This window comes from Oncorhynchus clarkii, chromosome 1, assembly GCF_045791955.1.
Source record: "Oncorhynchus clarkii lewisi isolate Uvic-CL-2024 chromosome 1, UVic_Ocla_1.0, whole genome shotgun sequence".
Taxonomy (NCBI): domain Eukaryota; kingdom Metazoa; phylum Chordata; class Actinopteri; order Salmoniformes; family Salmonidae; genus Oncorhynchus; species Oncorhynchus clarkii.
Genome location: NC_092147.1, coordinates 10937641 through 10950045, shown reverse-complemented (window position 1 = coordinate 10950045; position 12405 = coordinate 10937641). Strand labels below are relative to the sequence as shown.

Below are 12405 nucleotides of genomic sequence, written 5' to 3'. Positions count from 1 at the left end.
CTAGCCTGCTGGCTTGCTTCAAGACCAGCTACGGGATGCAGGGCGGGTCATATTATTCACTTTTGAATATGTGACGAATTAAAGAGGATAGAGGAGATTAGGCTATTTATCTATGTAAAAACAAAAGAGAAAATGAAGGTGTAATATCAACATAAAACAATGTCCTTATTTGCACACGACATAGTTGTAATCACTTGTTTGTTTTTTACCAAACAATAAATCATTAGTATGAATGAGATAGTTATTGACAATTTTGAGAACCATCTCCAGTCAAGCAAATTGTATTTCAATCAGTTTTCAAAAATAATTGTTTGATTTAAATCTTCACTGGGGAAAACACAGACACATAAGCCCGTTTTCTGATAGCACATGTCACAAAATTCCTTTCTGCATGGATGTCACAGTTGCTTCCCCTGTTAAATGCAGGACCAAAGTACACAATAATAACATTTATCAAAGCATTCTCACAAGTTACAGTGTGTGAGAATGATTGTGACAGATGATGCCAATTGTTTTAGTTTATTGGAAGTTCAATCAATGGTGCTATTACCAGATAACCATAATGCACCACCATAGCATAAAGCTATCTTTGGTCTTTGAGTGTTCCTTGTTTTTATTTTATTTAAGGAACCTTTATTTTGACAGAGAGTCATGCTGAGACCAAGGTCTCTTTTACAGAAGAGCTCTTTAAATACAAAGAATATATATATCAATACACTATGAAAAGCAAAACGGAGACGCAAAACACAATCATAGAAAACAAACACATTTAAAGTAAAGAGGTCCTCAATCAGCCGTCTGAATTGCCCTAAATCAATGGTTCCCAAACCTTTTCATAGTCCTGTACCCCTTCAAACATTCAACCTATAGCTACGTACCACCTCTAGCACCAGGGTCAGCGCACTCTCAAATGTTGTTTTTTTGTCATCATTGTAAGCCTGCCACACACACACTATACGATATATTTATTAAACATAATAATGAGTGTGAGTTGTCGTCACAACCCGGCTCGTGGGAAGTGACAAAGAGCTCTTATAGGACCAGGGTACAAATAAAAATAATCAATAATTTTGCTCTTATTTAGCCATCTTACATATAAAACCTTAATTCATAGGGGTGGAAGGTAGCCTAGTGATTAGAGCGTTGGGTCAGTAACTGAAAGGTTGCTGGATTGAATCCCTGAGCTGACAAGGTAAAAAATAAATCTGTCGTTCTGCCCCTGAACAAGGCAGTTAACGCACTGTTCCTAGGCTGTCATTGAAAATAAGAATTTGTTTGTAAGTGACTTACCTAGTTGAATGAAAAAATGTGTTCATCAAAAATTGTGACTAACTTACCACAGGTTAATGGAAAGGGTGCACATTACTCTGAAATGTTTGGTTGTTTTGGAGAGAGTCTCAGTCTTTTTCCACACACAGTCTGTGCCTGTATTTAGTTGTCATGCTAGTGAGGGCCGAGAATCCACTCTCACTTAGGTACATGGTTGCAAAGGGCATCAGTGTCTTAACAGCCCGATTTGCCAAGGCAGGATACTCTGAGCGCAGCCCTATACAGAAATCTGGCAGTGACTTCTGATTAAATTCAATTTTCACAGAACCGCTTGTTGCAATTTCGATAAGGCTCTCTTGTTCAGATATCGGTAAGTGGACTGGAGGCAGGGCATGAAAGAGATAACAAATCCAGTAGTTTGTGTAATACGTTCCAGGAAAGTACCTGCGTAATTGCGCACCCATCTCACTCAGGTGCTTCGCTATATCACATTTGACATTGTCCGTAAGCTTGAGTTCATTTGCACACAAAAAATCATACAATGATAGAAAGACCTGGGTGTTGTTCTTGTTAATGCAGAGAGAGAAGAGCTCCAACTTCTTATTCATAGCCTCAATTTTGTCCCGCACATTGAATATAGTTGTGGAGAGTCCCTGTAATCCTAGATTCAGATCATTCAGCCAAGGAAAAACATCACCCAGACAGGCCAGTCTTGTGAGAAACGTCATCATCATGCAAGCGGTCAGACAAGTGAAAATTATGGTCAGTAAAGAAAACTTTAAGCTCGTCTCTCAATGTAAAAAAAAATGTGCCAATACTTTGCCCCTTGATAACTTTTGTATGTTGTAAAAGCGTTACATGGTCGCAGCCCATATCATTGCATAGTGCAGAAAATACACCAGAGTTCAGGGGTCTTGTTTTAAGAAAGTTAACCATTTTTACTGTAGTGTCCAAAACGTCTTTCAAGCTGTCAGGCATTCCCTTGGCAGCAAGAGCCTCTCGGTGGATGCTGCAGTGTACCCATGTGGCGCCAGGAGCAACTGCTTGCAGGCGCGTTACCACTTCACTATGTCTCCCTGTCATGGCTTTTGCGTCATCTGTACATATACCAACACATCTTGATCGCCAAAGTCCATATGATGTCACAAAGCTGTCCAGTACTTTAAAAATATCCTCTCCTGTTGTCCTGGTTTCCAGTGGTTTGCCAAAGAGGATGTCTTCCTTAATTGACCACACATAAACATAACGGACATATTCCAGGAGCTGTGCCAGGCTTGCCACATCTGTTGACTCATCCAGCTGTAATGCATAGAATTCAATGTCTTGTATCCAAAGCAGTAACTGTTTCAAAACATCTCCTGCCATGTCACTGATGCGTCGTGAAACAGTGTTGTTTGATGAAGTCTTTGTCTGTATAGTTTTTTTGGCCTTTTCCCCCAGCATTGTCTCAGCCATATCCGCGGCAGCAGAAAGAATGAAGTCCTCCACAATAGTATGGGGCTTGCCTGTCCTATCCACTAGGTAGCTCACTGTTACGAATCCCTTTGGCCTGGCAGGGGGATGGTATCGAGACCCGCAACATAACTCATGCAAATTATAACAGTGAAAAAGTAACAGTGAGAACGAAAACCACAGACAACTAAATTACTGTCAAACACTCAGGGTTTATTTTTTAACACACGGTAAATGGGGGCAGGAAAAGGGGCTGAGCTGGACCCAAGGAAAGAAACAAATATCCAAAAACACCCCTAAGCTAGACTAGCCTACTTCAATACAGCTAACTAACTAACCAAAAATACAGAGAGAGAGAGAGAGAGAGAGAGAGAGAGAGAGAGAGAGAGAGAGAGAGAGAGAGAGAGAGAGAGAGAGAGAGATTGAAACACAGAGAGATCGAGCTCCAGAGAAAACAACAACACTCCCACCCTTAAAAGAGCAACCCTAGGGGGGGATTGAGACTACACTACTTACAAAACATACAAAAATATTTTTTCTAAACACGAGACAAAGCATCTGCCAACACATTTTCAGAACCCTTTTTGTGGCGGATCTCCAAATTCTAATTCTGAACAATAAGCGCCCAACCCATAAGGCGCTGGTTCTGGTTGTACATCCGGTGGAGAAACACTAAGGGGTTCTGGTCAGTATATACGTTCACAGGTAGGGCACTGGAACCAATATATACCTCGAAGTATTGCAGAGCTAACAACAAAGCAAGAGCCACTTGTTCAATAGTTGCATAGTTTGGTCTGACATTTGTCACTCCACTCCACATTTGTCCACTCCACTCTTGTCCTGCTGCAGTAGAACAGCACCAGCACCTCTGGCACTAGCATCTACCTCAGGTTTAAACAGTTTTTCAAAATCCGGAGCAGCAAGTACAGGGGTATTACATAGGAGTGCTTTAGCAGATTCAAAAGCTATCTTACAATCAGGGGACTACGCCAAGTTCAAGCCCTTGGAGTTCTCCTTGCATTCTGGTTCCTAAACCTGATGGTACATCCAGGTTATGTACGGATTATCGAAAGGTAAATTCTGTCACAATGCCAGATTTGTTCCCGTTACCCAGACTAGACGACTGTATTGACACTGTTGGTGCTGCTACTTATGTAACTAAGTTGGACCTCTTAAAAGGTTACTGGCAGGTTCCGTTAACCTCGCGTGCCTTTTGTAACCCCAGACAACTTCCTACAGTACTCAGTCATGGCTTTTGGGATGTGGAATGCACTAGCCACTTTCCAACGACTGGTTAACTCTCTATTAGCTGGTGTTCCCAATTGTAGTGCATGTCTTGATGATCTAGTGATTTATTCGTCTGAGTGGTCAGATCATGTTGACTCTCTAAGGGTAGTATGTGAACGGTTGGCAGCTGCTTCTCTAACCCTGAACTTGGCAAAGTGCGAGTTTGGGAAGTCTACTTTTACCTATCTCGGTAAAGAGGTGGGCCATGGACAGGTGCGCCCTGTTGATGCCAAGGTCTTGGCTATAACTACATTTCCCACACCTACCACCAGACGAGAGCTACGCCGCTTTTTAGGGATGGTTGGCTACTACCGTAGTTTCTGTAAGAACTTCTCTTTAGTAGTTGCTCCATTGACCGATTTGCTCTGTCCGGCACTATTGTTTGAGTGGTCCCCTGATTGTCAGGTAGCTTTTGAATCTGCTAAAGCACTCTTATGTAATAACCCTGTACTTGCTGCTCCGGATTTTGAACAACCGTTTAAGATGTAGATGCTAGTGCCAGAGGTGCTGGTGCTGTTCTACTGCAGCAGGACAAGAGTGGAGTGGATCATCCCGTTTGTTATTTTTCTCGTAAATTCAACCAATGTCAGACAAATTATGCAATTATTGAACAAGAAGCTCTTGCTTTGTTGTTATCTCTGCAACACTTTGAAGTATATATTGGTTCCAGTGCCCTACCAGTAATCATATATACTGACCATAACCCCATATAAGACGCTTCTAGCCCCGTCTTATTGACGGTATCTGTTGCTTTTATACATGTCTTACTACTCGAAAGTCATCTTAATTCTCGCTCAAAAAAACTCCAGTGGCTTATTTTTCAAATTGGCATTTTTTTGTTTCTACGTGTCTGCGCAAGATTGAAGGTTTCATCGAGTTGTGAGATTGTATTTTTGCACATATAATCCACTGTGACTGAGGAAAGGCATTACTCCCAATATAAGTGAACCCCAAATTAATGTAATTCTCATCATATTTGCGCTTCTTTGATGGTTTCAACGTCCCTGTCTGTTGTTTGGTGCTTTCCTGGTTAAGGGGGCAGTAGCTCTTCGACTGCATCAGATTCACAACTGTCAGCTAGCTGGGCTAACAACAAATGTAGAATTACTGATGCTAGCATTGGATGTGCTCGTGGAAGCAGAACAAGTTGTGTCTTCGACAGGTGCAGGTGTAGTACTGCTGGTAGTAGCAGGTATGTGTCTCTATGGACGCAGGCCTTACTCTTTTTAACCATTTATCAATTTTCGAGCAAACGGAATGTACGTTTGGCTACATACGGACCGTTAGTGGAATTCCCGCGAGAGAGTAACGGTTAATGTGATTGATGTTAATTATTTGACGAGGCTACCTGTATTTGACATTGTGTTGTTATTTCGCTGAACACTAGATGGTTTCATTTGATTTATGGCAGTGAAACGAGGCTACTCCGAAAAGAAAAAAACCTCTCCCAAATGTATAGCCCTGTTGAAAAGTAAAAATGGACTGTTTGAAAATGTGAAGAATTTATATTTATGTGAATCCAATTTTTGTTTGGCGTATCTCTGACTGCATTGCACCAAATCATCAAATTTCAGAGTTTGAGATTATTCCACAAGTAAGGTGCAAAAAAACTTAAAGCAGATTTACCTAAATCATTGGAGATGGAACAGATCTCCAGAGTTAGCCATCCCTGAGACCGGGTCTGGTAACTCGTACATCTGCAGGTTAACTATGAAGTAAAGTACGGTGAAAGTTTGTGCAAGGCTTTCTAAACAATAACACCACAATGCATCAATCTATGAGACTTTAAAGAGGGTCAGCCTACTTTCTGATACAGAATGTAGTGATGTGCACTGAACCTGTCGCCCGTAATAAAGCATAGTGCGCTATGATAAACTGTTTCCAATGGCTTCAATGCAGTAACAGCTGCATTCAATACAGTAACAGCTGCATTCAATACAGTAACAGCTGCATTCAATACAGTAACAGCTGCATTCAATACAGTAACAGCTGCATTCAATACAGTAAGAGCTGCATTCAATACAGTAACAGCTGCATTCAATACAGTAACAGCTGCATTCAATACAGTAACAGTTGCATTCATTACAGTAACAGTTGCATTCAATACAGTAACAGCTGCATTCAATACAGTAACAGCTGCATTCTTATAGACGATATATCCATAATCTATAACCGGAATGAATGTTGACTGAATAGCTTGTATTCTGCTATTTAATGAAAGGTATGACCTATTCCTGTAAAGGAGGCACATTTTAAATTCTTAAGTTCTTAACTAGCTCATAAATATGTTTTTTGAAAGATAGCTTTCCGTCAATCCAGATGACCAGATATTTATAAGCAGGGACACGATCAATGTGGGCACCATCCAATGTACATGTGCCAAAATCATCAGATACATTTAAAGTGTTTTGGAAAATGACATATACACTTGTTTTTTCCTGCATTAAGTACACATTTGCTTTCTGCAAAGCAATAAAGACCCCGAAAGAGCTTGGTCAACCGTGGGAGCAATAGTATACATAACAGTATCCTCTGCACACAGGTGTATGTAAACATTTTTTTGCAGATGTCAGTGGGTCTTCACTACTGAATGGTCCTGATCTCTTTACATATTGATTTATCAAATTAGTTACTGCTCCTCCTCCTCGTCCTGCACACACGCATAGCCATCTTAGATTAATACATCCTCCTGCACACACACAGCCATCTTAGATTAATCATGTTACTGATCCTCCTGCACAGCCATCTTAGATTAATACATCCTACTGCACACTCACAGCCACTTTAGATGAATCATGTTACTGATCCTGCTGCACACTCACAGCCACCTTAGATTAATCATGTTACTGATCCTGCTGCACTCTCACAGCCACCTTAGATTAATCATATTACTGATCCTGCTGCATACTCACAGCCACCTTACAAATCAGTACATGGAGATGCAGAGCTACTGGAGTTCATGGTATGAACCAGACTGACGGATTGGAAACACTGCTTGGTAGTCTTGATCTCTCTGTTCTCTTAAGAAAGTGATGAAATTGCATTTTTAAATGACTTATCATCCAAATAAAAGGAAAAGATAAGCCATGTAATTCTAAATAGACACCGGCTGGAATATGTTTTTTACCAATCAGCATCCAGGATTAGACCCACCCATTGTATAAATCTAAATAGACGTTCACAATAGAGATAACACTCCAAGTACGTGTATTTGACTCTCAGAACATAAGATTTGACTCTCAGAACATAAGATTTGACTCTCAGAACATAAGATTTGACTCTCAGCACATAAGATTTGACTCTCAGAACACAAGATTTGACTCTCAGAACATAAGATTTGACTCTCAGCACATAAGATTTGACTCTCAGAACATAAGATTTGACTCTCAGAACATAAGATTTGACTCTCAGAACATAAGATTTGACTCTCAGAACATAAGAACAATCTGTCAGGCCAGAAATATCTGCTTTGACACCATTATAGAACGTAATCTGTTGAATGTTTCAAGCAGACCAACATAGTCCCTGTGCCCAAGAACACCAAAGTAACCTGCCTAAATGACTACTGACCCATAGCACTTACATCTGAAGCCATGAAGTACTTTGAAAGGCTGGTCATGGTTCACATCAACACCATCATCCCAGAAACCCTAGACTTACTCCAATTCGCATACTGCCCCAAAAGATCCACAGAAGACGCAATCTCTATTGCACTGCAGACAACCCTTTCCCATCTGGATAAAAGGAACACCTACGTGAGAAGGCTGTTAATTGACTATAGCTCAGCATTCAACACCATAGTACCCTCAAAGTTCATCACTAAGCTAAGAACCCTGGGACTAAACACCTCCCTCTGCAACTGGATCCTGGGATTCTTCACGGGACGCCCCCAGATGGTAAGGGTAGGCAACAACACATCTGCCATGCTGCTCCTCAACACGGGAACCCCTCAGGGGTGCGTGCTTAGTCCCCTCCTGTACTCCCTGTTCACCCACTATTCCGTGGTGAAGCACGACTTCAACACCATCATTAAGTTTGCCGACGACACAACTGTGGTAGGCCTGATCACCGACAACAATGAGACAGCTTATAGGGAAGAGGTCAGACACCTGGCAGTGTGGTGCCAAGGCAAATATATCTCCCTCAACGTGATCAGGACAAAGAAGATGATCGTGGACTACAGAAAAAGGAGGGTTGATCACGCCCCCATTCTCATCGACGGAGCTGTAGTGGAGCTGGTTGAGATCGTCAAGTTTTTTGCTGTCCACATCACCAACAAACTATCATGTTCCAAACACACCGAGACAGTTGTGAAGAGGGCATGACAAAACCTATTCCCCCTCAGGAGACTGAAAAGATACTTGTCATGGGTCCTCAGGTCCTTAAAAAGTTATACAGCTGCACTATCGAGAGCATACTGACTGGTTGCATCGTCACCTGATATGGCAACTGCTCAGCATCCGACCACAAGGCACTACAGAGGGTATTGCGTGCGGCTCAGTACATCACTGGGGCCAAGCTTCCTACCATCCAGGACCTTTATACCAGGTAGTGTCAGAGGAAGGCCCTAAAAATGACCAAAGACTCCAGCCACCCTAGTCATAGACTGTTCTCTCTGCTACTGCACTGAAAGCAGTTCCGGAGCGCCAAGTCTAGGTCCATGAGGCTTCTAAACAGCTTCTACTCCCAAGCCATAAGACTCCTGAACAGCTAATCAAATGGCTACCCAGACTGTTTGCATTGACCAAAATCTATTTTTTTTTAATTATGCGGCTGTTTATTATCTATGCATAGTTGCTTTACCCCTACCTACATGTACCTATTACCTCAATTACCCTGACTAACCTGTACCCCCACACGTTGACTCTATACCGGTACCCCCTGTATACATAGCTTCGTTATTGTTATTTTATTGTGTTGTTTATTTTTTTACTTTAGTTTATTTAGTAAATATAAAATAACTCTTATTTTTCTTAAAACTGTATTGTTGGTTAAGGGCTTGTAAGTAAGCATTTCATGGTAAGGTCTACTACACCAGTTGTATTCGGCGCATTTGACAAATACAATTTGATTTGATTTCAATGATTCCAGAAGAGCATCGTACAGAGGAACACACAGTGTCTAGGAATGTTATCCTCTGCAATGTGAGTCATGCTTGGAGATCCATCAAGAAATTGATTACATTTTCAATAAAAATTACTGAACTACTTCACAAGATGCAATATCTCCTTGATGTAACAAGGTTCATTCACTGTGACTCACTCAATCATGTTCTCTAAGTCCTCAAGTTCCCAAAATCCGTATCATAAGTAGATGGATATGTGATGGGTTTCTGGATGAGAGACATGACTAGCCATCAATAACCTCCTCAGCGGGAGACACAAGGCGTCAATGAAATAGCAGCCAAGGAGCTTTATGAGGCAAACAAGCCAGACACTTAATTTAACTAAAACTACCGTACATAAATACAGCAGCCATTTCACTGACGCAGGCATTGAGTCATGATTTCCGGATGCAACAGACAGGCCAGGGTCACGTGGTTTGACCTCGGTGATGGATGTTCAATCAGCTCCACATTGTTGCCGATGCTCAGACCTGGAGCCAAGACTGAAGAGCTCATCTCCGGGCATGGTGCACTTTATAGGGACAGAATCAATTCACTTCTCAGACTCTTACCCCTGTCCAAAATTCTCCCTCTACATTCTTAAGGAACTCATTCATATAAAAGTTAAGGACTGAAAGTGCCAAGAACATCTGACTGTCCTCTCCCGTAAATAATAGGTGATTGACAACTTCCTCACTCTGCTGGCTTTGTATCTGTCACATTGATGAAGGGCCTCTGGCCCCAGATCTGTCAGCCCAAACTGGTCTCATAGTATTTCGTATTATTCTGTATGTACAGAAGAGACGCTCCATTTATTATGATATGTTAGGTTTCTTATGGTATGTATTAATTTGTGGATGTCCATCACCCATTTCGTATGATATCTTACAAATGACAATTCTGATTATAGGTTACGAATTAGCAAAACGTTCAATATAATATGAATTTGCGAAACGTACACTATGTTACAAATTTCCAAAATGTACACTATGTTACAAATTTGCTAAACATATAATGTGTTATGAATTCTATCTAGGTGGCTAGGTGGCTTATGTTAGCTAGCTGGCTAATGTTAGCTAGGCTAGGGGTTAAGGTAGGGTTAGGGTTAGCTAAAAGGGTTAAGGTTAGGGAAAGGTTAGCTTAAAGGGTTAGGGTTAGGGGAAGGGTTAGCTAATATGCTAAGTAGTTACAAAGTAGCTAAAAAGTAGTAAGTAGTTGAAAAGTTGCTAAAATGCTGAAGTGGTCCGTGATGAGATTTGAGCCACGTTATACACCTACCCATCCACCCCGACCAACCATCATACTTTATTTTTTGCCTTAAGTAACCATCTGTCTTATGTAACCATACCAAACATAACATATATTAATTTGAGTGTCCCTGATTTACATTTACTATCTTACGTCTAGTCTATGAGACCAGGCTGGTCAGCCACTACAACATCCCTCTTGCAAAGGACAGTGGTCCATTGACAAAATCGAAGGTGGCTACCTATTGATTGAGAGCACCGGGGCTGAACCCCCGTCTCCTCCTTCCATGTCAGACAGGATAAAAGTGTGGTTGGGATGGACCAAAGGCAGTAGATCCTTTGGGCAGGTTGAGAACCAGCTGATACTTGAACACTTATTTGGGACAGTTGCTTCATTGTCATGGACAAGACTGTCTCTGTGAAGTACTGGCTGGGACTGGTAGCCTTCCTGCTCCTACAAGGGGTAGTCAGTGTGGAGGGCAGAAGCATCTTCAACCCTGGTGAGTCTGCTGGCTTGGTGAATGTTCTAGCTTGCTGCATGTACTAGCTGGCTTATTTGAGGCATTGACTACCTGATGATGTTGGAGGATGCAACCATGGGCTCCTTTCCATCACTGGCGCTTGCATGCACTGTTAGTTCTTTATACTTTTTGTCAAAATGTAGCCATGAGAAAGATCTCCTGGTGAATAATTAGGGCAAATTGCGCACAAGATGTGCAACAGGTAGTTTCAATAGTTCTTACATTTGACAAGCCATTCATCATGCATATATGAATAATTTTATTATTGACGAGCTCAGAAAATACATTGTCATGCAGAACATTATTCAATAGTTCCGAATGATATGCAAAGAGGATGAATATGTTACTGGTATTATGCGGCAAGCAAATGACATTTTTTTTGCTTTCCAATTCAATTGTTCTTCTAACAATACTCTGAATACTACATTTGTGGAGTTTTAAGTGAATATTGTGTAATTCTAGATTCATTTTCAAGTTCTTTGTAGTAATCACAGATGTATTGTCATTTCCCACATATTCAGGAAACCATGTTTATCAGCCAAGGGAAGGCACAGATGGCCAGAACAAGATTCTAGCATTTCTACTACATAAAAGCTTAGAACCTGTTGAAAGAAATTACGCTTTAGGTAAGGCATTTACAGTATAGCAGCACACAAATACCACTAACAGTCTCAATGTTGATGATGTATAATACTACACATGGATTGACCAAGTGTTTCTTGGGTTTGCCTTCTGTCATGATGTTATCCGATTTTCTTCTCTGCAGGTTTACATTTGGACAACAAACTAGCAGAGTTGGAGGAGGTAAGTCATTAATGCGTTTTTGTTACGTACAGTAAAATATTAGATGTGCAGTCATACCAGTATTTATTTTCCTTAGCAGATAAAATACTTTTTAGGCAGGGTTTATGAGACGAATAGATGAACATAGTTATCTTTGACTGAGGTACTTTGTACATTCTCTGGAGAATTATCTCTGGATGTCATCTTTGTAGGATTCATCAGCAAAAGGCACTTTCCATAGAAACAAACACAGTGTTCCTTTGACCGCCTGTAACCAGTGTTCTCTACTTACAGCTAGAGGCTTTGACGGAGGGCTTGGAGCTGGAGAGGGAGCTCTCATCCAACGTATTAGCAGAGGACAAGTCCATACCGAGGAAAAGGGGTGAGTGCACTTTTCTTATTGATGATTGTTGGTGATAGCAATCATTTTCAAGTCACAACATATTTAATTTACTGGAGTGGACTTAGTTTTAAAACAAAATGATATTCCTCCATCTAATAGTGCAAGAGAGACTGAACAGTGTTTTTCTCTGTGTCCACAGATTGTTTCTGGAAGTACTGTGTATGACAGTCTAAGGGAGAGAAACTCTTCTGAGTCCTGCTGCATCGCCCTAACCCTCCAAAGCCTTAAGACTCAATACGCTCACAGACATAAAAACAACTCCCCATTACCATCACCAACTGTTGAAATGTTGTAACATAACTAATGCACTCATCGCATATTGTACTGCTGAAGTCGTCA

The 12405-nt window shown here is 41.1% G+C and overlaps 1 protein-coding gene across 1 annotated transcript; it reads left to right on the top strand.

Moving 5' to 3' along the window:
* The first annotated feature begins 10759 nt into the window (after window positions 1-10759).
* LOC139415037 (urotensin-2B-like) lies at window positions 10760-12319 on the top strand. The gene is made up of 5 exons (XM_071162796.1): window positions 10760-10859; window positions 11402-11506; window positions 11647-11684; window positions 11958-12045; window positions 12206-12319. Exons 1-5 carry the CDS (start codon window positions 10760-10762, stop codon window positions 12229-12231), a joined length of 357 nt encoding a protein of 118 aa, XP_071018897.1. The 3' UTR covers window positions 12232-12319.
* The last annotated feature ends 86 nt before the right edge of the window (window positions 12320-12405 follow it).

What these genes read in the sequence shown, in the direction of transcription:
- LOC139415037 (XM_071162796.1), top strand. Translation starts at nt 10,760, where the DNA reads ATGGACAAGACTGTCTCTGTGAAGTACTGGCTGGGACTGGTAGCCTTC. An exon ending in CAGAAGCATCTTCAACCCTG is followed by an intron (nt 10,860 to 11,401) that starts GTGAGTCTGCTG and finishes CCACATATTCAG; the next exon opens with GAAACCATGTTTATCAGCCA. An exon ending in GTCCATACCGAGGAAAAGGG is followed by an intron (nt 12,046 to 12,205) that starts GTGAGTGCACTT and finishes CTGTGTCCACAG; the next exon opens with ATTGTTTCTGGAAGTACTGT.